Source organism: Pagrus pagrus (genome assembly GCF_965226575.1).
Source record: "Pagrus pagrus genome assembly, chromosome: 15".
In the NCBI taxonomy this organism is placed as follows: Eukaryota; Metazoa; Chordata; class Actinopteri; order Spariformes; family Sparidae; genus Pagrus; species Pagrus pagrus.
The window spans coordinates 23,607,509-23,635,059 of record NC_140199.1 but is presented as its reverse complement, the minus strand read 5'-3'; the positions used below and the strand labels follow the sequence as shown (position 1 = coordinate 23,635,059).

Genomic DNA, 27,551 nt, shown 5'->3' with positions numbered 1-27,551 from the left:
ATATAACTCAGCCTATAAGTTCTTTGTTCAGTCTCTGTGTGACTGAAATGAGCTGTATTTCGTAGGCCAGTTGATGAAGGCTAATTTACCAAGCACACTTTAATTTACATTCTTGAATCACATACGCCCATGCATTCATTGTTCTGTGGACTAAAATAAAAAGGCATAGAAAGAGATGTCAAGGATGTCAAGATGTCAATGTCTTGTCATGTCATTATTGGCTACATTATAGAAGGTATAGGTCTATTGTTTCATATGACTGAGCCTACAATTAAAACTATCTGTTCCAATCTCATAATATATCAGACTTTGATCCTTTGTCTGCCTGCTCATCCCCTGTCCATTTGTTTATTTAAAAAGATCTTGGCTATTTAATTGTTCGTAGGTTATTTGGGCATTTTGTTGAAAGTAACTAAAAAGTAGTGTAATAAGTAATGTATTACTTTAAAATAAAGGTAATAATAATAATGATACACCTTTCAAAACCAAAGTTACAAGGTGCTTCACAAGATATAATAGCATACAGTACAAGAAAGACAAATTAAGCAAATAAAATGCAATAAAGTCAGATGCTTCACAAAATACTAATAATACTGGTGCAAAGAGCAATAAACAAGAAATATAAAACACAGAGATAAGACAAAGGATAAAAGAGCCAGATTAAGACATGGCATGATTAAGACAAGAAAATATATTATGCAAAGGCAAAGCTTGTCTGTACAGGTGTGTTTTTAAAAGCTTTTTTAATTGTGGCAGTGACTCAGCCGCTCTGATGTTTAGTGAGAGTTTGTTCCACAGTGTTGGAGCGAGAACCATAACAGCACAATCCCCCTTTGTTTTCAGTCTGGACCGTGGGACTGTCAGCAGGATTTGGTTCTCTGATCTGAGGAGTCTTGGAGAAGAATAAGGGGTGAGTGGTTCTGAAGTGTAACGTGGAGCGGGACCATTTAGGCCTTTAAACGTAAACAGTAAAATTTTGAATTGAATTCTGTCATGGATTTGTAACCAGTAATAGGTTACTAGTAATATGTAATATATTGCATTTTGAAAGTATTGCCAATACTGTTTACTACTAGAGTAGGTTTACATGCTTTTACATGTGTCTGTAACACTCTGTTTTAGCTCCTGTCTCATTAAGACCCCCCTTCTGAATAACTTGTCTCCTCTGATTGGTCAGCTCACATACGCCTGAGCCAGTACAGCAAAGAACAGAGCAGCTGTGCTAAATTAATTCTAATGTGTCAAACTACCTGCTAGGCATAAATTATGCAAAGATTTCAAGATTTCAAGGTGAGACTTCTAACGAGGCGTTTCAGGAGCGGTGTTTTCTGTGGGAGAGAGGGGTTTCTGTTGTCGTGGACTTTGGCCTTTTCAATTTTCAAGATCTTTTACATGCACAAGAACCTAAAATACTGAAGGAAAGTAAAAACCAAAAAAGCAGAATAGTTCTCCTTAACCAGTCTGGACGGATCAGATATTCCCACGAAATAGCGGACATATATCAGAGCAAGTGGAGGGAAACTGCTGCTTCTTGAGGCACAGGAAACATACAATTCGAGGCATTTTCTCATCAACAAATATTCTGCAGTGTCATGAATTAACAGCAAGAAGGAGGCAGGAAGCAGAGGACATTTTTAGTATGTGATGAAGTTTTATTGATTCACAGTAATGATGAATGAATGGCTTTTGATTCGTTCTGTAACTGAAATTTGCTTCTGACTCAGCCAGTGTCTATCCACAGTTATCCAAACTTTCCTCAAGGAAAAAAACATGTTTATCACCTTCATACCTTAAATTTTTTACCTGCAAAATAAACATGTGGGTACAGATCACTGTTCGTAAGAGCGCTGACAAAAAAAAATAAAATAACAGCTCCAGTTCATTTGGTGTCGTCATGTATGCATCACAGCTTAAAGCAAGCTAAATCACATCAAAACGACATGTTATTTCTTTTACTCTTTAGATGAGTTCAAAGTCCCTGAGAGCACAGCTTCCTATGAATGTGACTGTAGATAAGCACCACGTAGCTCACACTCTCAGCTTTAAAGACAAAATAAAAACATGACTGGCCATGGAAAAAAAAAAATGTCCCAGTGCTCTGCCTACAGCATGGGCCACAAATACAGTAATGTGACGAGAGTGGTGAATGTGAACCAACTTAAGCTATAGGTTGATATATAATTTTAAATAACACACAGAACAGACCATGTTTATATGTCAAGAGCAACTGTACACAAGCACAAAACAACAGAAAAGCATATCAGCAAACACTCAGTTGAGACTTTCAGCTCTATCTTCTAACATTTGCATCTCCAACAGTTTTTAGTAAAATGTCTGACTCTGATTATAAAATGTTATTCTCTACAAAGCAACAAATTCTTCCTAAGCCTTCCGTGATGAGTCAAAATAATGAAGGCCCAGTGAGGAGGAAGACAATCTGCTGAAGAAATCAACAAAGTCGACAATTGTCTCTTAATGAGTGACGTGTCCTTTCCACAATTTGTCCATTAGAAAATCCATCTTAGGTTTAACCACTCAGACAATAAGCAAAACACATCAAACACATTAATGGGGTACAGCAACATGATCGTAACACAAGTTCCATGTTGTAAAGAATGAATGGAGTTGCATCACTGCTTGGTGAGGAGCTAAAACATTAGCAAAGAGAGTGTAGAAAGATGCATTGTATTTCAGCAGGCCCGGCTTTACAAATAAGGCCACTGTTTACTGAAGCATGAATTGAGGAGTTTATTTTTTTCTCTCAGACAAACATGTTGTTCTCGTTGGGGAGCTGAAAATGCCAGCTTGTGGTCTCTGTATGGCTGCCTACTAAAAGGCAGATCTGGTAGTAAAAACTGTATGTCTGCATAAGTCTTCCTAGAAAACTTCATCCCTCTCTCTCTCTCTCTCTCTGTCTTACTTTCTCAATCCTTCTTTCAATCTCCCTCATCAAACCTCTCAGATACTCAGAATCTCTCTTGTACGTTGTACGTAAAGATGGTAGGTCAAGATTCTTGCTCCTTCCATAAGTAACAATTCCAAAGTGTCTCTTTAAAGCACATGCTATAGCTCTAACCTTAACCGTAACCTTAAGTCTAACCCAAACAGACGTAATTAAAAGGCTTTTTATATGCTCTCAAAACCCAGCCTGCCTGACTGCCTGCCTGCCTGCCTGCCTACCACAATACTGTGGTTTTGTCAGGCTGCTTCTCCCTCCCATCAGAGAGACTGGAAGAGTGAAACTGTACAGTTACAGTTGTTTTAATAACTAAAATAAAATGAATCAACAATTATTCATCTGCATCATGGGAAAGTATTATACTTTGTCATGCAACTACTGCACAAAATAATTTTTCCTCCCTCGTTAATTATGTCAGAAAAACAAAATATTCCATATTGTTAATGAAGCACTAGCTAACAAACTGAGCATGCTGTGTATGTGTGAAGTCCATGAATAAATAAAGTTACAGCATAAATAGTACATTGTATATGAAAAGTAAACACAAACCTTATATTTCACTTTCTGAAGATGGTATTTTTTAGATAAACACCCTAAAAAGTTAATTTGGTGGCTAGTTCAAAAAGTATGGGGGCCAAACTAGAATACTGATGTTTAAAAGATAAAGTGCTTTGTTCCATAAAAATGATTTGACCTCTTCTTACCTACTCTAGATGAGAAGCAAAACTTTGTAGCAGGACTAAACCTTTATAAAACAACGGTTTCGTTAAAACCAAAGCAATAATAGCTAATTAACTGTGATAATAAACTACCCAAAATGCAGTGTACAACACTGTTCACCTGAAACATAGTGAGGTCAATATAACGACATACAGTTTTGTTAAAGAGCACCAATATTGAAGTAATGTAACAGCAGAGTAGTTACAAATGACTCGATAATGAATAATCTGGAGCCAATTAAAGTACTTATTGCATGAAACCAGCCTCATGTGACAGAAATTAAAGTCTTTTTTTTTTTTTTTAGATTTTTATGTCTCCTAACTTGAAGATGAGATTTCCCAACAGCATCGGCTTCCCTGTTGTCTTTGTGACGGATTAGATATAGCGTCAATAAGGTCTTTCATGTGTATACGTTTTGAATAACCAACTTAAGTTACTAGTCGTCCACAGTCACAAAAATCAGTATAGTTTGAATTAATATCCAATATCTTCTTACTTAACTACAGTAAAGAAACACGTTGAGCCGACTGGCACCTGTTCCACTCTTGTTTGTCAATGGAGTCTCTGCAATGGTCGCTGCTGTGAGTATTTTATCCACATCTGTCAAGAAGATGAACAGGCGCCATTTTGTGTTTTCTCTGTTATTGTGGGTCCTAAGGTCCCAAGGGCCTGGGGCCATCGACCTCAACCCACCCTGAGTAGTCTCTGGGCCCCACTGGAAGGCCTTCGTACTGGGCCCTGGGATGGGCTAGACAAAGTTGTTGGTGATTTGCCTCTGGTGCTCGAACAGGTCTTCAGTCTCTGCACTGTATGCATCACCTATAAGGAAAAAAGAACATAAAAATTAGCGACTACATTAAAATGTACAAAGTATTCCTGTGTAACCTATTTTTCAAAAAAAAAGAAAATATCCTTACTAAGCTATTTGCCCGGCAAATGAAAATTAATATTCCACTAATGATCCAGTTTATATGCAGCTGTACATGCTTTGAATAATGATCACAGCCTCCCTCTTCATTCAGTCAACTACTGTCTTGAAAAGGTTGTGTTGCCATATTTGTGCAACTCCAAAAACCTGCTGATATCCGAGTCTTTCATCATGTTTAAATGTAGGTGTGTGCTGCCCTCCGACCACAAATGTGTGCTTCTGTTTTGTGCATGTCTGTCTAACCCATCCTTACAAACTGCTGGCTAGGCATCGCACAGAGCTGACCGTAAACAGTTGGGAGAATGTGTCACAACCCAATTTAGACGCATACGCTGAATGTGCTGTATACATGTCCAAAGAATACATAGACACACATATCTTAGAATCTGAGAATACTAGTGTAAATGTTATTGTTCATGTAAACTTAGTCAGTGGTGAAGGAGGTGAGAGATTAAAATGAAGTGAGATAGCGGTAAAGGGTTTTCTGTCCTCACCTGCATGACATCCATACATGTACGCTCTGTTGCCGTCATATTTGCACCGACATCTCATGACATTGTTCATGAAGTCAGACTCTGCCATGTCCATTGAGGGGTTGACTTCCACCTGCAAAAAGGACACAGTCATATTCAACCTCTGCTGCAAATCAGTAATAATTCAACATCACAACAGCAGATGTCTCTGACCTGATGACTTGCAGCTGTGTACCTCATCACTGCGACAAGCATTTATTAGTAAACAGAGGGAGTTTATCACTTTGTTGTTCTCATTTTCATCTACAGTAACACTATCTCCAGCTGGCCAGGCACATGGTCACACAAGGAGTAAGTCTCCTCTCTCTACACACTGCGAAAGCCATTTCAATAAAGAGCACTTGGATGTAAAATTGTTGGAGGGCCTGTTATTAAACAGCGCTCGTGGCTGGTATTGTTTTTATAGTCAATCCCTTTCTCATCTATAAAAAGCCGGATTACTTTTCCATACAGTATTCCTATTTGGAAAGACAAACACACTATACACTATGTTCTCATGGACTTAAAGTTGGAAAGATGTTCTCTTAGTAGTCTGCAGCTAAACATATGGACTGAAAAACACTTTTGCAAAGCACGAAACATAGTGGTAGATCTTTAAGGAAAGCCCATCGTAAAAGAATTTATTACTTGCATGAACAAAGACGCTTCTGCCCACACAAAACATGATAACTTTCTGGAGAAGAGGTTGTGCAACTCTAGGGCTGAAGTTGATGGAATGTGGTTATACCACAGTGTTGCCCCCTAGCTCCTGCAGAGGAGAAATCTGCTCCACTCCTCATACCAACACAGGTATGCAATAATAAGCACTGGAATTTATGTGTTGCAATAGAGTAGTTATGTATAGGCATGTTTATGTGTCTGAAATCAGTCTTATTCTGAGTGCAGCCATACGCTGTACTAATAGTCTGTCATTTGCAGTGCAGCTCTATAACTGCTGATACAACCATTCTCTTAATCTGGTCTCGTGATAATACTGAGAAGCCATTTACTCTAATAGCTGCTCTGTAAACTGCTACACCCACTTTAAGTACATGTTACAAACAGCTACGGGGAGAAAGAAGGCAAACTACACACACACAAAAAACAAACTTTAAAAAACTTTGTGAATGCACAATAACTCGCCTCTCTCAATTTTTCAGGGTAAATTACAGTGCTGGACCGGAGTGTACGAGTCCTTTGCAGAGGTCTGGTTCAGCGGCAGAATGTGTTGCTCAGTGAGAAAGTGGCAATAAAAATAAAAACGGGGCAGGAGGAATTCCTTGGTGGCAAATTAGCCGTTCCTAATGGAAGGGGGGACTAGCTGCTGTTTGACTAAAGGGAGGCAATAGTTAATTTGGGTAATTGGTGTGTTTCATTAGCGGTGGGTGGTTCAAGGGAAGGCCTGCTGAACTTTCTGTTAAGCCCGGGATCAGAAAAGTCAGGCATCATCTGCACTTTACTAGATAAATGAAAGAACACAGCAGTGAAGGGGAGCTGCTGTAAAAGATGTTTGTATTTTTCCAATTCTGCAGCCTTGGTGAATAACTCGCTCCGTGCTTGGCTTGCTCAGTGTTTTCAGTTTTTTAATTTGCACGTCCCCATAGTGCTGGTCTCCTCAAATGACCCTGGCCTTTTCACTTTCAGCAGTTCTACCAATTCTACATTTCTGTCCTCCTCTATCATTCATTCCCCCTTTCTGCCTCCACATTGTGCTGCAGCAATGCACTACTTTATAATTACACCCCGCTCGGCATGCCGAAAATACAGTCGGCACATATATGTTCGTGTCACATCTATTACGAGTACATTAAATGAAATCCATCTTCAATAGAGAGTAGAGAAGTGTAATTACAAAGATTGTGTGACCTCACAGACAACGTTGGTAATTATCAGTGAGTTACACTGTAACCAGTCTTCCACAGCTGGGGGGTAATTGGCAGCATGAGATCTGAGAACTGCTGTATACCATGGTGGGATCAGTAGTCTGAACTGGAAATGGAGGATAATGGGAGATGGAGTCCTTGATGTGTTTTAGCGTACCAGCCACAATGACTCGACTGATTGACCCTGGTTGAAGTAATAACATGGAATGGTTGAGGTGATGACTTTGTTGAGGTAGGTTAGGATGTTTTACTGAAATAGACAAATGAATCATGAGGAAGTCCACCTCCAGAGCCCGTGAACTTGTTTCTCATTCACTAAATCTTGGACCTTGGAGGAAGGACTAGTTATTTTGTCTGAATTCCTGCCTAGAGATAGATGAGAAGATTGATACCAATCTCATACCTGTACGCTGAATATGAAGCAACAGCCAGCAGCCAGTTAGCTTATCTTAGCTTTAAGACTGGAAACAGCTTGCCTGGCTGTGTCCAAAGGTAACAAAATCCAGCTGCCAGCTCCTCTACAGCTTACTGATCAGCATATTATATCTTGTTGTTTAATCCGTATGAAAAGTGTCAAAAGTAATGTGGGACTATTTCTTGGCTGGGTGCAGTCAGAGTCTTTCCATGTAAACAGTTGAGACTCTAGAAGACAAAACTCCTGGATGTAACTGCATAAAATGTTGTGTGTAGTTTGTGCTAAGCTAAGATAACTGGCATCTGGCAGTAGCTTCATATTTATCTTTCAAACATGAGAGTGGCACATGTCTTCTGGCAAAAAAGCAATTGCCATAATGTGAAAATGCTCCTTTACAGATAAAGTTACATCATTTTTATGACAAATTTAGCGCATATATGCACATTCTTTTCAATACCAGCAAACCCACCAGTAGATGGCTTGCCTATCCATTTATTTTTTCCGGTGAATCACATGCAATGTCAAGAAAGTGTGAAAACGGGGAACAGTACAAAGCAGCTTGGAGATGGAATTTGTGGCTGAGATGACAACACGTGTCGTGCTAGAAACAGGGTTGCTGCGGTGTCAAAATCTTTCCAAACAGCATCATTTTTGGGATTGGTTGACAGCCTCTAAATATGTCAGGGAGTAGTTTTGGTGTTTAATGCACAGTCATTGGACCTGGGGATGAATGCTGATGTTACCCTTTCCTTCTGAGGACAAAAGCCAGATGTCAGTTCTTGTTTTTATGTCCAGTGTTGAAAGGGTTTTTAATGGCGTTTGATTTTCTCGACACGAAAAAATTGACCCAAACTGCGAACGGGGAAACATGAGAAATATAAAATGACTTCTAACCTGGAAGATGTAGTCTCCTGGCCGTACGTCTGTCACATCAATCCACTGACAGTCGATATCGTGGCGATACGTATCCCAACAGCCCACAGAGATACCCTGATCACCCATGTTATAGCAGGAGAACCGCTTCTGGAGTCCTAACACACACACACACACACACCCCAAAAACATTATCAATCACAACATCAAAGCTCATTTAATGCTCAGCACTCCCTGGTATTTTTAAGAGCCTTGAGCTTCCTGAATTATGTTTGACTACATATGAACGCTGCTGCTTCGTGAGTTATTTCATCCATGATATAACAAGTAAATGGAGAGTGAACAAACAACAACAGCAGTGATCTAATACATTAACCACAAAGTAAAAATCTAAATAGCTGTAGCTGAAATATTGATATTAATTTCCTGTCACTAATGGGAAACAGTATTTTACTGGGGCTCATGAATAGTGGTGAACATTACCATCGGGGCAGTATGTGTCCTCCAGACAGAAACTGGCTTTGTGTCCCTCTGCAATCCTTGTGCCGTTCAGAGTCAGCAGGTCATAATGTGTGAACACCTCGATGCTGTGATAGTGCCTGAGAGGACAGAAGGGAAAGTCCAGGTGAGAGTGTGTATGTGCCTGTCTGCACATCTATGAGTGTGTGCATTTACACAAACTGAACACTGGCTCCCTATGGCTCGCAGCCTAGTGACCTCACTGCTTGAACATGAGCGTGGGTGTCACCGTAACACCTCTCACAGAAGCTTGTTTTAGCGCCGGCTTGGTCGAGCTGTTTACTCATTCTGAGTGAATGGAGGGCTTTGAAACACACACACCATAGCTCCGATGTGTTGTTGTAACAAACTGAGGCGGACCTGACCGTGCTTGGGCAACCCTGTCCTTTGTATTACAGCCTGACCTGTGGTTACTGGATCGGTTCCACCGTCATTTCCACAGACACGTGCTGCAGGGCGACTAATGAATCTGGAGCGATGACAACACTGTTTCAGGCCACCCGTAACTCACTGGGACACATTTCACACAGCCAATACTGTGGCCTTCAAATGGCTCCTTCTTCTCTCATGACGACAGGCCTGAAAGTGCTCTCGTCATCTGACAGCTTACTGAGGGGAACAAACTGAGAGGTAGAGTGGAATGGGAGACCTGAGGATAGCTAATGGACAAAATGCTGCTGACAGACAAAGGCTCTTATGTTTAATGTTGCATGCTACCTGCAGAGCCCCTCATCAAACCACATGTGCACTGGCACAGAGATCACACTTAAGCATGTTTTCTTTCCTGGTAGCAATTGAATGTAATTAAATTAAATATAACTCAAATTACCTGGAGGGAGCTGTCATTAATGCACGCACAAGCAATTTCATATGAGGAACAGGTGGTTGTCGGAATATTTTTCGACAGCCTCTAAAAACCACAGTTAATTCGAGTACAGGACACTTTAAACCAAGAGGGCAACCACAACATCCCACGAACAGTAAGTATTTCAATAGTAACAACCTACACACCCAAGCAATGTAACACCTCCATAAAAATTCTCTCTACCTGTGACACTGGTGCCATGTCCAGCTCTCTCTTGTTGCTTTGGGTCTGAAATCGGACCGGCCCAGGTTCATGATGCGGGAGGAGAAGCGGAGCAGGCGGCGGTGGCCGTAAGGCCAGTTCATCCTGGCAGCAGACGAGGACAGACAGTTCTCCTCATTGGCACAAGTCAGCAGGTGGAGGGGTCGGTCTTCCAGGTAGGTTGTCTCCTGGACCAGCTGTGCATCCAAAACGAGGTCAGGTGCCGCTGAGGGAGGTCAGATGAGAGGTTATCATAGGACTCAAAAAGGTTTTAGTCGAGGAGAAGATGGGGGGCTACAGGCTTGACTTACTTTCTGAACAGCTGACCCCAGCAGCCTTATTTCCTCCTCCTCGAGGGCAGTGGACATGGTTGTTGCGACGACACTGTTGAACTGAAAGCTCTGTGCCCACGCAGTGAGTTCCACTGAGAATCACTTCAGCTGAATTTGGGTCACCGGACCAGTACCAGGTCTCCTGTCAAAGGGAGGGCGTTGGGGGTGGGGTCACAAGACATGAGGTTTTCTATCAGTGAGCAGCATCATAGCTCATTGTCCACCACAGTGAATACAAGGGCTGAGACTATGGATTGGCCTCCATGTGCTCATTTGTTTAAACATCCTTTGTTTGTTATTTTATCAATAACTCAGACAGTAGTGATGGGATTTTGACAAATCTTTGAGGAATGGTGACATTTTTTAAAATTACACTGATTGGTTTAGATGTGGGAGTGCCACATTGTTTATTCAGGACATCATAGCCTTAATTGTAAACACTGATGATGTGAAAAGTTGCTGTGTGTATGTTGTGTCATTTACCTAGGCACTAGAATCAGAGATCAAAATGACATTCTTCAAACCACTTTGTCAGTTATGAATATCATGTTGATCAGTGGGATGATTACCTGATGAGCGCTGGCAGCGAAGCCCAGGCCGAGCTGTCTGCATACCACCATGGCCTCGTTGATGCCCCAGTTCTCACTACAGACGGCGCCCCATCGCTTGCGACCCCCAACCTCCATCAACACCTCCACACGGCCTTCTGATGGGACTCTACCACCGGCAAGCCTCACCTGTAAATCCATTGGATTAAAGGGATTAAACTGGTGATTTGTTATCAGTGAAAGCTGAGTGTATGTCTCATGATAATGTAGCTTTCATACCGTGTTCTCTATGCCAGTCTTAGGAACGTGACAGCGCACGGAGGCATCCTGGCTGTGTTTAAATGTCCATGGTTGGACTTCCTGGAAGTAGCAGTCTAGGATGGAGCGCTCTGAGCCCATACACTGGACACTGTTCATGTGGATAGGTCCTGTGCCTGCAGAGGGAGGAGGAGACATGGTAGATTTAAAGACAATGCTGCTGAAACCAAAAGGGCATGGACATAACTGAGGGCAATATTTCTTGTGCACTGCTTGTGCCCACCCAGCACAGACACAATGAGATTAGTAGACTTTATCACACAAAGGAGCACACACACATACAAGGCTCCGTGTTTCCTTTCAAATGTTCTTTCTCCACTTAATCTTCAAACCAACAATGAAATGCTGTCATGACAAAATGCTCCTGCAAGCCAAGCAGAAGAACCACCTACCACCATCTACTCTGGGGATCTGTCACAGCTCATTACCACCATTCTGTTGCTTTAGGCACAACAACAACAACATTGTGTGTAGTCCGCCACCCTGGGTGAACAAACAAGACCAAATCTGTATCAACAACATAGAGAGAGACTTTCACTACTGTTCGTTTGTAGTTTAAAACCAGATAATCTCTAAACAACATGAAAGATTGTGGAAAGAAAGCTTAAGATTTTGTTAAAGCAAGCAGCTGCTGCTGTTGTAATGATGGGAGTGTATGAAAACAGAACAAACAACGGCTTCCGTGTTTTCTTAAAACAAAAGGCTCAAACTGCAAACTTGAAAATGAGGTTTGCACTGAAATAAACACAACCAAAACCACACAAACTGGGGGAAAGCGACAAAAACCAACAAAAAAAAAGGGCGAAAAGGAAGATGAACAAAATGGTAGAGACCAGAATGCGACCAAACCCAATCTGTCTCTGTGTTGGTTTTGGTAGATTGCAGGCCTGCCTCCATGCTGGTCACCAAGCGTGGGTTCACACGTATGAAAATGACACATCTGGACCACTTCCGCCTTGATCTGAATGGTAAAGGCCACAAACTAGATCCAAACCCCCACTGTTTAAGTTACGTGACAAACATGGGGCCAACTGGAGCGATCCTCAAAATGAAGTGACATGCTGTATTTAAGCGATAGTTTGGGGAACCCATGGAAACCCAAAATAAATTCCATTCAAGTGGCCACACACATTTAACATGCACACATACACATACAGACATTCAGGGTGATTTACTCCGTTATGTACATATAGTGCACTGTATGTATATGTAGTTCACAGGCAAAATTACACAGTAAAATAACAACGTTGGTCAAGAAAGGAAATAGAAACACTGTCCCTGTAATTTGAATCACTGATGGTGATGATAAATGTGATGATGAAGGCAGTTAGAGGGCTGGTCGAGCGTTTCTTCACTTTCTTTCTCCCCAACATCAATTTCCATGAACTTCAACATTAAATGTCCAAGACTGACAGCAGTTGCAGCTTCAAGAGCAAAACTGCGGCACAATATAAACCCGGTAGCTTCAATTCAGAATTTACAAGAGAACGGTTAAGCTCGATTACCATATAATTAGAATTGGCAGAGATCACTTGGACGGATTAGAAAATGAAATTACTTTAAGGGATGGAAATAGGCTAACATTGGTCACATTCTTGTTGAGAATAGCACAAATAGTTGGTTAGTGGTTACAAGGGAAGCCCTGTTCTTTTCCTCTCTGAAATTACACTCTGTTTAGGGCACATTAATGGAGTGCTTGTAGTGTTTTTCTTTCCACGGAACGTCTCTTTCTAACAAAACCTGTCTGTCACCAGACAGATCTGTTTCTTAGCCAAGTGCTAAAATCATATGAGTTTGTAAATAGATCTGTCTGCCTGTGGGCTTCTCAGATGGTAGAAACCAACCAGCATTGAAGTCACGTTTTTACTTTGTCAACAGGATTTCAAAGCTGGCCAACAAGTTATATGGTGACACTCAACTTATCCCAATGTGTGCGATGTGTGTGCCTGTATATCACACTTGCAGGCAAGTTAATATGTCCAAGCAAGTGCCTCAAGAGACCACATTTGAACGCGGTCCGCCACCCTTTGCAACCGACCAGCCAGTCGACCAAAACCTTTATCACATTATCACATTTGTTCATCATAAATAATTCACAACCTCTTGTGGGGTCCTGATGCTACAGACTGCGGACTGAAAGACTGGAATTTCTTTCTCCCATGTGGACAGAAAGCAAGCGCGATGTGATGAGTCAAAATGTTGATGCCTTTTTAGAGGTAATGATTTTAAGTACAAGTAAACTACATTTTAAATAAACCACCCTTCCAGGTTGCCTTTCTCAGTGAGGGTTTTTTCTATCAAAGAGTCTAATTTAGGCCTTTTTTAAACGACATATAGGCCTGTCTTTATGTGGCCTTGGAGCCCATGGAAAATTATATGTCACAGTAAAATGTCTAACAGGCTGAATGTTATAGAAAGGAAGCTGCAGGAGGACTTTGAAGTTGAATCATTCAGCAATGGCTGTGTATATGTAACTGTAAGACAGAGACAGACAAGACGGGAGAGTACTGCGCTGTGTCACCATAAAACTTTGAAAGTTTTGAAATCCTGTGTGTGAAAGTAAGTACATCTATGTATACGATGTGTGTTTATGGGCCTTATTTTAATTGCAGAAGTGCTACAACAAACACAAAGTGGTTTGTGTTTAGCACACAGACTGTTTTTTTTCTACAATTTTTAAAATCCAACACTATTTCAGTCAGAATGTTGCTGCATTCCACGTTGTTAATGGTTCCATCATAACTTCAAATGTGACAAAGCAGCATTTGCTTTTTATTCAAGAATAAAACATGAAATATGAAACACATGATGTTGTGTAAACGTAATTTAACGAGGGTAAACACAGTGGATGCCGTGCATAATGGCACTGCATCCTGCTGCAGATTTAAAAGCAGCGGCTGTTTGGAGAGTGTTTAATGAAACTGTTGGTATTTTGAGCATCTGTGCCCTTTGCTTCAAGTATTTAGTTTGCTGTTGTTGAGAAACCACCACAGTGGCAGCTGAGTCAGAGAGTGAGCTAGAAAAAGATGTGGTTCAGTGACATCTATTCACATCTTAAGAGACATTTCCTTCAAAATACCAACAACTCATTCTTTATATTAACCTCCCACCTGTGCACTGTGCACCGTTCTCTGGGCACCAACATACATTTCCAGGAGTGAGACAGGAGTAATATGAGGTGAACGTAGAGGGTAAACCTGCCATTTTTCAAACCAAACAGAGCCACATCTTGAAGTTATAATTCCGAGACTGATTTTATGACATACATACACACACACAACCATGCAATATATCCAAGCTAGCACTTACATGCTTGAGAATACATAAATGTAGTCTTGAGGTTGGATCATGGAAAACCTATTTTAGGTAGAAAATTGAAAGCTTTTTCAGCCCCTCCTGACAATTAAACACCCCTGCCTCATACTGCTGGAACCCTGATGAACCTGAACACTGACCTGACAACTAGAGGTGCTGATTGAAACCAGATGAAAAGGGGTGTGAAGCCAGTTGCAATGCAAGTCCCCTTCATAGAGCCAACTAAGCCAAATGAGTTCTGTTAGACTCATCAAAAAGAAAGGTAGTATAAATTACATCATCTGCAGAAAACACAACGTATAATGTTAAAAAGGAAAAGGGGCTAATCCAACACATGCAAAAATATCCCTTGTATAATCAACTACACCAGCAGACTGTCATCCCACATTTCATCTCGATCAGCATGATTAGAGACTACACCCCAGCCTGAGACGTGGGGAAGCCGTTCTCACATTTTGTAAGGGTGGGGACACCACCGGCGCAGCTGGATACTGACTGAACCTGTGATCACCAGAGCTGGAAATTTAAAATCGAAGGAAAAAAGACCACAGCACTCAGCGAGTGAATGAGTGAATGAGAAGCTTTCTTGAAGTTTGTTAGATTATGTCTGTGGATTTAGTTACCAAATGTCAATGTTAACCACCGTAGAGTATTTCATCTTGTGTGTGAGTGAGCACATGTGCACGGTGTTTGAGCAGCTGGCAGCCCTGGCACAGGATCCATGTAATCACAGCTGGAGATACTGCAATCAACACATTTGCAACTTCACAAGGTAACATACACAGACAGAGACAAACACACAAGCCCATACATTATCTGAAGATCAATCAGGGCAGACGGGTGCGGCGTCTAAGATAAGCAAAAGATAAGCAAATCCCTGGAAAAGTCTCTGTCTTCTCTAGAATACCATGATGCATGATAAACATTCAAACATCTAAATTGCAGACCCAAACAACTAGATTAAATGTGGAGTTTTTCAGAATTTCCAGTCAGTGTGTCAAAGCCTTCGCTCTGAACTCTTTTCTCTCTCACCTTGACCCATAAAGGCTCCAGCAAGGGCATCAATGGCACTACCGAAGCCCAGTTCTCTGCACACCACACTGGCCGCAGTTCTTTCCCACATGTGGTCCACTATGGTCCCCCATTTACCGTCTCGGAGCACCTCCACGCGACCCTCGCCCAGCCTGGGGCCAGCCTTCAGTCGCACAGGCTGTATAAGGCAGCAAAAGGAATACACTTCAGCTCATGTTCGGTCCAGAAACTTACAGTATAATTGTGGCAGTGAAGGCCTCACTTTGTTATTCTTACCACAACTGGATATGGGGCCTGGGGTCTTCCTGAGGAAATGCGAGCAAACTGAGGGCCTGGTACGCACTTGACCACTGCATGTCTCCCGTTCTTACAAGGGGTGGGACTACGGGGGATTGACAGCTGAGCAAGGCACTCTGACAGGCTGTTCTCAGTGCCAAGACAGTGAACTTTTTCTACCCAGAATCCCTTCTTCTTCGCCATTAAGCTCAATCTAGAAAGAAGAGAAGTGTGTAAAGGTCATGTTGATAACATTTTTATGTAGACAGATTCTTTTTTAGAAATAATACATCTAAAGAGCTTGTAGAAAGGTGCAGAATAAGGGTTCTCTTTTCCTTAAAAATAGCATCATGATTGTGAATTTACAATTTTACAATGTTTGTCAGGTCCAAAATTATTGTTTTGTCCATCTCTGTATTCGGATTCTGACAGTTGGCTCCAGCTTCTAACAAGGTAGTATAACGCTGTTGGAATCACTTGGTGCTGGTGTTAGCATTAGCTACATAGCGTTAGCAACGTTAGCTACATCAAACTGGCAACCACGTGAGAAGCAGGTGAGTGGAATAATGGAGCTGTTGTGACCAGAATGCAATGGTAGGGGATTGAATGCCACACGTGCTGGCTGGATGTTATCAGTAATACATTTAATTAGCAACAATCATAGTAAAAGCTAAAACATCCTCAGTCAAGGGGGTTTAAAACTCATCAGGACTGTGTAGGTTTGGTTTGATCGGATTTGATTGACTATGCTGGTAACGTAAGCAAACAGCGAGAAAAGAATGGATGGAAACTGAACTGAAATGAAGTTCAACACATTAGGTCTGCCAGTATCTCACAGTTATAAAATGAGTGAGGTCAAATATGGCAACATAAGGGAATAGCTGTCTTTTTTATTACCTTGTTGAAGGATCTGCAACCTTGGTGTCCCATATTTTCCTGTCATGAAATCAAAGAGCAGAGATGGATGTTAGTTCTTCCAGATCTGTATATTTGTCGAGGTTACCAACACACACACATATCACCCTGTGAGGTGACCTGGGCCACCAATGTCTTATGTAAGGAGGTAATCTCTGTAGGATATACTGCAGCATCTGCTGTTTGTTTAATATGTAACCTGGCCACACAGGAGGGGTTTCTGCCCTAGCGAGCTGAGGCACATAAAGAAAAGTCATCTTGCTGGAGTACTCAGGGATGGCTTAAAAAAGTTGCAGCTCAGACACTGACATTATCAAAAAAATGAATCATACAGCTCCAAATAGAACTTTTGTATATAAACCCAGAATGACTTGTGAATGTGGCTTTGTGGTGAGTGTATAGTTAGGTTTACTGATGGTGATGACATATATAGTTTAAAGAAAAATGCAGTGCTCTTGTTCTCTTTCAGGAACTTCATCCCTCTTTCTTGCTTTATAGATTCAGTAGTATATATTTCCATCTGGAATGTGGGCAGCTTGCTATTTACTGTTTATGTTTAGAGTGGCCAGTGTATCATGTGTTCCTGAGCTAAATGGCAACAGACACTTCCTGTCACCAACATAAGGATAAGTGTTCAACAGGAATGTGCTGCTAATCCAAATTACCAACCTTTACATTTAATAAAATGTACTTGCCTTTTAAACCAACATAGACCCTTTGAACATAAGCCTCCAAGACTTGTTTCAGTGTTTGTACATGACTACAGGATGTGAGAACTATAAAAGGACAAAAAAACGCAATATATTTTGAACCGTGTTGTTAACCTCCAAAGCCGCATGCCATCCAAAAAGATCATGACATTCAACACCAATGATGTACAACGCTTCTGGGAAAACAGGGTTTGACCAAGCACGATATACAAACAAAAACTCTGGCACTACGCTGCGCTGCACGTCCAAGAAAGGCCAGAACCAAATAAAGATTTATGCAGCAACAAGGCTGGCTTACTCGAGGGAGCAGTGGAGAGGAAAGCCTTCTGTTCTCTTGGCAGACACGCAAAGCAGACATGCCACACAGACCATGCCAGGACATCCTCAAACCACTGCAAAGTGCATGCGCCATCACCGACATTCACATCAATTACACGAAAACACTCAGGAATACACACGCTAAAGCCTGACTGATGTTTCAAACATCTGCCAACGAAGTTGTTCTGTTTACTACAAGTGTTTGGCAGTAGGTGAAATTGTGCCATATATCCCTACTCTGATAGCTCATTATCACCAAAGACTGGTACATCACAGATGTTCTGATATCCTTGTGGCATTTATGTGTCACATTTATCTAAAGCTCTTTTCATTTTGCCTCTCATTCACACTGACACATACTGATGGCAGCCCAGACCTGACCATGAGGAGCATTTTGGGGTTCACTGTCTTGCACAACATTTGGATCATCCACCCTATGTTCAGAGTACAGTATTTACTGCACACTTACAACTGGAACTCCAAAAAAGGAAAGCACATAAACAAACACATTTTTAAGTTTACTCTCCGAGGAGCTGTACATCAACATGTCATCACAAGAGTGGGAAGCTAAAATGTTTTTCATTCTTTGTGGCTCCTAACACATTAAAAACTAGAGTGGCGCTCAGAAGACCACATACCTCCCGCCAAGACCCAACAGTCTTTAATTCAATCACGCCTAACCAAAATCAGATAAAACATATTTAAATCTGCTAAATTCAGATTGTACTCACTCATAGATGTTTTTCATTAAGATCCATGCACTATCCCTTGAGAAATTTACATTTTTTTTTTAAATGCCCTATCTTGCAATGTTAGAGAAAGGGGTAAAAAAAATCCTGGATCTGTCCCTTCATCTGAATCCGAACCACAACTTAATGGGGTCTATTCTAGGCTAAGACCCATTCTACATCCAGGTTTCGTGGAAGTCCGTTCAGGGGTGTTTGTGTAATCCAGCTTACAAACCAACCAACAAACAGACAGGGGTGAAAACATAACCTTCTTGGCGGAGGTAAAAATGACCTTCTACAGAAACAAACATGTCTGAGGATATTTGTATGAAAGCACAGGCAGGTCAATATTTGAATTTCTGACATGAACTCTAGACATTCCCGTAAAAGTAAAGCAAAAAAACCTTTGCAAAACAAACCGAGGATGTTGGAATCAAGAGGAGCATTGTCATGACATGATGTTATGTAGATGGTCACGGACTGCTGACTGAACGTTTTCCAGAATCACATAACAACTTGTTTCCTGATTTTGTAAGTGGTAAATGAGCCAGAAGAGACCTCTCATCAAAAATATTAGTAAAACTGGTATACTTTGATCTTAGCAACCATTAATCAAAAAGAGACATTTTTACAAATTGCAGATGTTATTTTTAAATGACTTCAAATGGACTTTAGGTCGTTTCTGAGGCCCATTTAAAGCACAGATGCATGAGGAGGATGAAGTGCTTAGATCACAAACATCTGTAAATGAAATCTGAATAGCTTAAATAGCCTTCCAAAGCTATATCAAACATTTGACTTGATAGCAAAAAAATCCCATAACTTTAAATCACGTGCATGGCTCTACATAAAGCTGCGTGTGATGTCACGAGACCTGCTGTTAATTGCGACACATTGTATAGAATTTAACACTTCGTCTTTACAGTGTCTTGAACTGCACTTGTAAAATATCTTAAATGTGTCTGCCATGTGGCTCTGCAGCACCATTTCACTGGGGATAGACAGTGAGGAGCATACCCTGAAACACACATTTTCCCATGAGGCAAACATGTCTGTGACTTGTTTGTGACCTCACCACAGACCAATCAGCTAACCATTTTCCCTCTTCAGAGACCAGCAGGACTACTACACGGGCTATAAATGATGCCATCAGGTCTTTCATTTGACTGAGTTAACAGCACTGTTTGTTGATGGAACTTCATTCAAGTGTAAAATGCATGAAAGTCACGTTTCTAATACATCAAATCAAATAAGTGACAGTTTGGTCCTTCTCTTAGCTGTGAAGGGAACTAACTCTTTAAAAATGTGTGTAACTGTAATAGGTAGTATGACCAGAATAATAGCAATTCTCTACAAGGTGTGTGCTGATGCAATGACCAGACAGCCTCAGTATTAGTTTGTTTTCCACCTTAAGAGCATTCATCACCCCTGCTTATCCAAACAGTGCATCCAGCACTTGTTGTGGAGCCAAAAGAGCAGAGGCTAATGATAGGGAGTCCCACCCGCCTGTTAAGAGACAAGCATTACACCACTGTTTGGGTTTCATCGCCCTCACACTGCTCACTGGCTTTCATTTCTACAAAACACCATTGTATCTTTTGTTAATTTAAAAATGCTCACAAACTTAAATCAATAATACAGAAATCGGGGTGCAAATCCCATTAAAAAAATGATTTTCACTGCAATTGAAAATGAACCCATTTGTACTAACAAAAGGCATGTTCTGAGCAGTTCTTGCCACATGGAGACCTTGTTTGAATAATGAATAGTATCTTCTTGCTGCGGAAAATACATTTTTTGGCTGCTTGGGAACATTGGGTATAACCCTTAGTTTAAGTATAATCTTTGACTTTAATCTGCTCTTTAAAAAACAATTCTGCTGTGAAAATGGCAACATCGACCCTTTATATCCAACACTAGGCATGCTAAAATATATCACCATTAAACTTGGTTTACATGATGCTTATTCAGCTCATTAGGTGGCATTAAAGTGCTTGAAAATATTTTTTGCAGTAAAGGAGTTATCTTAATAGTGGACCTAAGGCTACGCCAAAGACAAAAAAAACAAGTCCTTGATGCAACTTATTATTTCTGGTATAGAGCACACTGAAGCCAATATAAATATTTTAGAAGATTTAGTTTTTCCTTATGTTTAGTATCTATGAAAAGGATCTTGCATGTCAAATAGCTGCTAAATATTTCCACACTGACCAGAGTGAGCTGATACAAATCACTATGCTTCAACTCAGTTTTGAAAGCTAGCTTCCACAGTCTGCTCCGGGCCATAAAAATAGCCACCGGCATGCATACAGAAATTAAAAGACAGTAAAATAAATTAAAGAGAAGGATATTGAGGAGGATCACATAGACATCAGACAGGAAAACCAGACTCGGTCACACAAAATGTCACCCAAAAGCCTGAAAATGATACCCTCATTTCGGCTGAAACATAATTAAACATAAAATGCCGGTTAAGTCCCCAAATCACTACGGTGACAGAGTAAGACAGACAGCCGCTGACACAGCGGGCCGCGCGGCAAACTGCAGCTGTAATTGGACATATTTCACACGAGCAAGCGAAAATCTGGCTTGTCTGACTGCAGCTCTTGTTCGTTCTCTACATCCCCTCTTTCTCCTGTTACTCTCTTCCTCCTCCTTCGCTAACTCTGCCTTACTCTCGCTCACACACACAGCTATAATTGGGGGTGTTTTTTCACTCTCAGCAGAAACCCCAGAGAGCCTTGGTCATGACCAACCTGTAATTACAGCATCTTCAGAGTCTCATCCAAGAGACACAGGCGGCCGAGAGACATGGCACGGTCCGGGATTTCTAAGAATGGACCGAGAGACGTGAAGGTGGAGAAACAGGGGGGAATGTCACCGGCTAAATTTGGTCAAGCCGTGCAATACAATCCTGAGCTTTTTTGGCAGCCGTTAAAGTGGAAGATGTTACATGGAAACTGAACATTATATTGTTTTCAAACCCAATTGTTCCTCTGTGAGTCTGCTCACATTTTGTAATCATAATTACAGTGGCATTTCCAGTCAGAGTGCAATCCTTACAATTACCCTAAGTCGAGGCTGAAATAACATTACCTGTATTTCAAGAATTCTTTCGTAAACATCCTTATACAATAACAAAGATAGGGTTTCATCCTGATTTTAGAAACCAAATACTGTAAAATAACTTGAATCTATCGCTGGCAGCTAAGACGTTGAGGCATGTGTACACCTAGAAACACTTTGAAGTCAAAAACACATGTTGAGAGGGAACAAATATGCATCTGTGGAGATAGAAAACAGGTACAGATTTGGAAACAAACACATCATGGTGGTTCGGACCAGTATAGCTGCTGAGGCTACAGCAAAACACCAGGTCATACCCGGGACAGGCACACAAAGATGTAGCCAGTCACGACCGCTTCCATGCAAGAGTCATTTAACTTACACCACATTAAAGAAAATCAACACAATGGGACTTTATCACTGTGCATTTATAAGCAAAAACAGTACGTTGGATAAAAACACCACATATATGCTACTGTTCAAGTTTCTTTTCCTCAACCTTAGAGGGAGACTTAAAACAACATCCTGAAACAGCCAGTGAGCTGATTCCCTGCAGGCTTCACTCCAAGTCCTTCAAGCTACAGCAGCCCTGTCCTCCTCTGGCATATTTCTCTTCTTGGTAAGCAGCCAAATCTCTAATGTTGCAGTCATACAAACCTACACATCTTATTCCTCACTTCACTATCACTTGTGCCTCTCCCCTTCTTTGCATAAAGTGGCGGATCTGTGCTGTGATAGAAAATCGAAGCGAGGCATGAAAAGCATCACACCTGCAATGCGGGGGAAGCCGTACTCTAATAAATGATACGGCACAGATCGTGTACAGAGTCAGGCAGGGGCTGTTCTACGACAGCTCATTCTGAGGACCTTTTATTACAGAAGATATGATGCCTGATGATGCCCTCCTCCAACAATAGAATCCAGTTATAGCATCACTGTGTTCCCAATAACAGAGTTCAGCGGAGATAGCTTAATTCAAGGGCAATGCCAAAATCTTTCCAGTGAGCGAGTGTGCTCCAATACAGGCAGTTTGTAAAGTCAATAAAAAGTTAGAAAAGTCTATAAAACAAATGAGTCAGCCACTCCAAAGTAAAAGCATTTCAGTTGTGAGAGGAATCTAGCACCTACAGTACAGAGCAGATGTTGCGGTCTGTCACCATTGAGTCAGAATAACCTCGGCCAGGAGAGGGAAGGAATAGCTAAACTGTGAATCACCTACAGTCGGCTGCTCTCCAGGAGCACGATCCAACTAGGTCCCCCTTCCACTGAGGACAGCAACTGGTCAGACACTGTTCAGTCTTATAATAGCAATGTAGTAATGCCCTGCTAATGTGTGGTCCTCCTGCGGTCTAAGAGCAGAACCTTCCGAAAAACCCTATCGGTGTTTATTTGCTTTATTTCTATCGGGAGGAGAGGCAGTGTAGATGTGTCAAAAGGGCAGATGGAGACACCTATAAATAATGCTTGGACTCAGTATCTAATCTAAACACTTTCAAAAGGAACAGTTTGCCACTTTAGGAAAAACTGTTTATTTGCTTTTATGACAGGAGTTAAATAAGAAGATTGATGCCACTCTCTTGATGCTAAGCTTAGCTTAGCATAAGACTAGAAACAGCTAGCCTGGCTCTCATCAAAGATAACAAAACCAGTTGACCAAAACCCCATGGTGCGTAGCCAGGCAAATATGTGTTTTTACAGGTTGTTTTTTTCCCCCTAACAGATAAACAAAATATAACATTTAATTTGTGTCTAGAACCTTTGCAGGTTCTGTTTGGTGGATTTTGTTACATTTGGACAGAGCCAGGCTAGCTGATTCCCCGTTTTCAGTCTTTATGCTAAGCTACACTAACTGCTGCTGGCTCCAGCAATTCATTTATCATACAGATATCAGAATGTCTATATTTTCTAATTTAACTCTTGGCAAGAAAGCAATTGAGTAATTTCCACTCCTTTAGGTAACGACCGAATCACGTCTTTAGCACCGACTATCAAAAGGTGCCCAAAGTACCAAACTTGGGGCCAGAATACTTAATCAATTATGTTGTCATCCTAAAATCTGTCCTAATTTTAAAGTGGGCTTCATTTAGGAAAGTTCTGTTTTAATGACTTGGTCTTAAAGGTCCAGAGTGTGGAGGGATCTATTGGCAGAAATGGAATACAATATTCTTGTTTTCATTAGTGTGTAATCACCTAAAACACGAAGCATCATTAGCTCACAATGAGCCTTTTATATCTACAGAGTGAGCGGGTCCTCTTCCACAGAGTACACTATGTTGTACCGCCATGTTTCCAAACTAATTTCACGTTTTTTTGCGTTTTTAAGAGCCACCGTAGGTTCTCCTACATGCTAGGAAGGGGAGGGTGAGGGGAGGGGCCTCACCGCTAGATGCCTATTAATCATACACATTGGACCTTTAAGACACAATGATGATGATGAATTTGCAAAGTTTGGCTTATTTTGTTAAATATACTTGAAAGTATATATAGCTAATGAAAGTATTTTACGATGGAAAAAAATCTCAAATGATGCCCAGCACACATACGCACACACACACACACACACACTGGCAGGATGTCACACATGCTGTTGGAGTGGGATGTAAAAGTGAAGAGATGCATGGCTGACTCTAGCCTGCAGTGACTGCCCTGCCAATAAGACGAGTCGCTCCACAGAGACCCTCATCCCACTCTCCAATAGCCACCCCTGTCTCACACATGGTATCGATGGGATAGTTAAAGCACAATCAGCAGTGATATTACACCTCAGCATGGGAATCTAAAAGTTAGAGTGTAGCTGTTTGTCTGAGAGCTGCAAGCTGAAGATAGCATCAGAGACAGAGTGAGAGAGAGGTAATGAGGTGAGCAGAGGTGATTTGCCTAGAGGGGGGTGTAGAGAAAGGGCAGTAGAGAGGGGACAGGGATCCCTTTATCATCATCCTGAAGCTGAGGAAGGAAGGGGGGAGTAAAGGGAGAAGTGGCTGGGGGAGGAAGATAAGCCCAAAAAAAGGGCCTTTACTCAAAGTGGCTGTGAATGGGATGCCACTGTTGTGTTTTTATTCTTCAGGATGTGTTTTATTTACTTCACAATGGGATGAATAGCAGAGCATGTTGCCCTTTTGAACCAAATGTTTTGTCATCTAATAACTGAGCTCACAGAGGTGAATTGTGTTGCAGGAAAAATTCATACTCACTTGTATGTTTTGACATTGTGCTTAGTTGCCTCTGGAAAGCCGAGCATCCCACACACAACCCGGCTGCTGTTGAGACTCCAACCCATGTCACACACCTGCCTCCATCTCCCAGCATGCCTCACTTCCACTACACCCTCTGTGACCAGGCTCTTCTTCTTGGTAGACATGAGGATGGGGCGAAGACGGACCTCTTCGATCTGCACCTTCCTGTTACCCTTGGGGAAGATGCGCATAACATATTCAGTCACATGTCTTTCCAAAAAAACATAAAACTGTATCAGAAGTAAACTGGAGTACCGGGTGGTGTCTTTGGAATCTGGGGATCTCCTGAGGGTGTCCGTTTCCATAATAGCCATATCCTTGACGCCCACGGGAGGCCACTAGTCCCTGCCACTGTGGTGCCGGGCTGCCGTTTGGTCTGGCGATGGTGGTGTGGCCTCTGCTGGCTGTTTGATCCAGTCTGCGCTCAGTGCTGCACACCACCCCCAAGTCTTCAGAGTGTTTACAGTCGTTCACCCCCCAACCGTTGTGTTTGCAGTCCTTCAAGGACTTCTCTGAGCCGTCACAGCGTACATTATCCATCCATATTGGACCTTGTGAAAGGATAAACAATTCATTACTTCATTCATGATGATTTTCATTGATTGTTCAACAGAAAGACTGGGCAAAGCATCCACACAAGGGAGGCCAGGATCAGTTCCTAAACACCTAACACTTGACTTTTACTGGCACGCTGATTTAGGGTTGCACCTTACCGGCCTGTTTAGCAGTAGATACACAGTATTTTACAAGGCAGGGTGCTGTAGATCCTGCTCCTTGAATCCACTCAACCTTCTCTTTAATTTGGATTTAAAAGCAGCAGTAAAGAATGTACATAAACCACAGCAAGTGTTGCACAAGTCTGGCAAGCCAATGCTGTCATTATTCTGAAACAAATGCCCTCTTTTGGCCCATATATTTGCCCTAGCAGCCTGCCAGGAGACCTTAACGAGATGTAGACTCCATTCCCACAACAAGTTATCTTTGTCACTTTATGATGTTAGTTATTTTGGATGTCTTAATTAGCGGACTTTCGTTAGGCCATACACTTAGTTTGGTGTTGCGTGTTGGGTAAGCACACTTTCGCATGGAAGTTTCTGTAGGAGAGAGGTTGGGAACCGGTCCAACATGGCAGCGACAGCTTAAAGGTCAAGTGTGTAGGATTTAGGTGGAAATGGAATATAATTTTGTTAATAATGCTTTCATTGTGTATAATCACTTAAAACTAAGAATTTTAAATGTTAATAATGTTTTCGTTACCTAGAGCCTTTTACATCTACAGAGGGAACAGGTTGTCTTCCGCCATGTTTCTACAGTAACCGATAACAGACAGACCAAACACTGCCTCTAGCAAGGGCCTTTCAAGTTTATAGTGGTTACCTTAGAGGAGGGTGCAACCACACTGCTAGATGCTAGTAAATCCTACACACTGGACCTTTAAATCTGATAAATCACAATGTTAATATAATGTTAATGTGTTATTAATACAATAGGCCTGCTGAAAAGATGATAGATCGTGAAAATCTGGAGCAACATTGGGCCATATTTCAAGGTAAAACAACATATTTGATAACCCATCAGTTACCATTAGCATTCAAGCACTTCCTGGCCAACGTTACTGCTTGATTACATCCAGTGCATTTCACTTCCAGCCTTAAATAAATGTTACCAAGATGCGTGTTGATATTTTAGAATGAATGTATGCTTTTCCTATCGTATCATCTAACACTATCCAACAATAACGTTCGCTAGGAAGTGGTTGAATGCTAATGTTAGCTGTTGTCTGACGTGAGCTAACGGGATTTCAAATATGTTGTTTTACTTTATAATATGGTTCAATGTCTCTCCGGATATTAACTTTCCATTGTCTTTCTGATCAGTCAGGAAGCTTTGAAATGCAAACAACTTGGAACACAACAGAATGACATTTGAGCTTCCCACACTGAGTGATGGCAGAGGAAGATGGCCGCCTTGTGAATATGGTCAATTAACGATGTAGTCCGGGTGATATGCAGCAAATTTGAGATGAATTGTTCATTTTTTCCTAAAAGCATTAAACTTGGTAGAGTTGTACAGTTTGGGGGCCTGAACGTGAAGATGGAGTCACAAAAACGCCTCATGGTGGAAATAGCGGCCATTTTACTTTACGCCATAACTGAACTATGTATTTTGCACCATATCTCCTGAACCAAACATGATAACACACAAAAGCTGATGGCTGCCCCTATGTTTTCATGGTCAATGATTACAATGATATCATGTACATCATCATACATTGTTCAGGTGAACTGGACTAATGGCTCTGCTCTAATTCAGTGTGTCAGTGAGCTTCACCAGTGAGGCAGCATGATGGCTGAAAATACTGCAGAAAACCTTAACAGGCTGCCGCCCTTAATTATTAATTAGCTACAGCTTGGAGATGTGCCAACATGTCAAGGTCTATCATAGCTTCTCTCTCACACAAACCAAGTCAGTTTGGCCTTGTAGAAAATTGGGCCATTTGAAACTTTTGCTCAATAAAATCCCAACCTCTAACACCAGCTGAGTTGTGATATGGTGCAGGAAGTGCTCTCACCCGCTCCTTCTCCAAACTTGGCGCTGTGAGCCCACGTGATACCACTCTGGTAGCCCAGCTCTCGGCACACCACGTTGGCCAGCTTAATGTCCACCTCGTCGTCGCAGACGGTCCCCCACGTGTTGTTGTGCAGCACCTCCACGCGCCCCTCGTTAGCATCTCGCTGATAGTTGCCCGCCAAGCGCACCTTGGCGGCCGGCGCGCGCGGCGCCCTGCGCTGAGCGGCCGCGGTGGTCCGCCTCGGTTCAGCTCGAGCGGGACCGGAGAGGGACAGCAGCAGCAGGAGGACGCTCAAGCAGAGGGTGCGGGTCAT

General features: G+C 41.7%; 1 protein-coding gene across 1 annotated transcript; it reads right to left on the bottom strand.

Moving 5' to 3' along the window:
- Nucleotides 1–1,655: 1,655 nt before the first annotated feature.
- Nucleotides 1,656–27,551, bottom strand: loxl4 (lysyl oxidase-like 4; the record flags this gene model as incomplete). Its single annotated transcript, XM_084376465.1, has 14 exons — nt 1,656–4,498; nt 5,102–5,213; nt 8,312–8,448; nt 8,774–8,889; nt 9,858–10,101; nt 10,187–10,349; nt 10,777–10,944; nt 11,035–11,189; nt 15,421–15,598; nt 15,697–15,910; nt 16,594–16,632; nt 24,625–24,839; nt 24,922–25,217; nt 27,239–27,551. The coding sequence occupies 14 exons, from the start codon at nt 27,549–27,551 to the stop codon at nt 4,428–4,430; spliced, it is 2,421 nt and encodes an 806-aa protein (XP_084232591.1). The 3' UTR covers nt 1,656–4,427.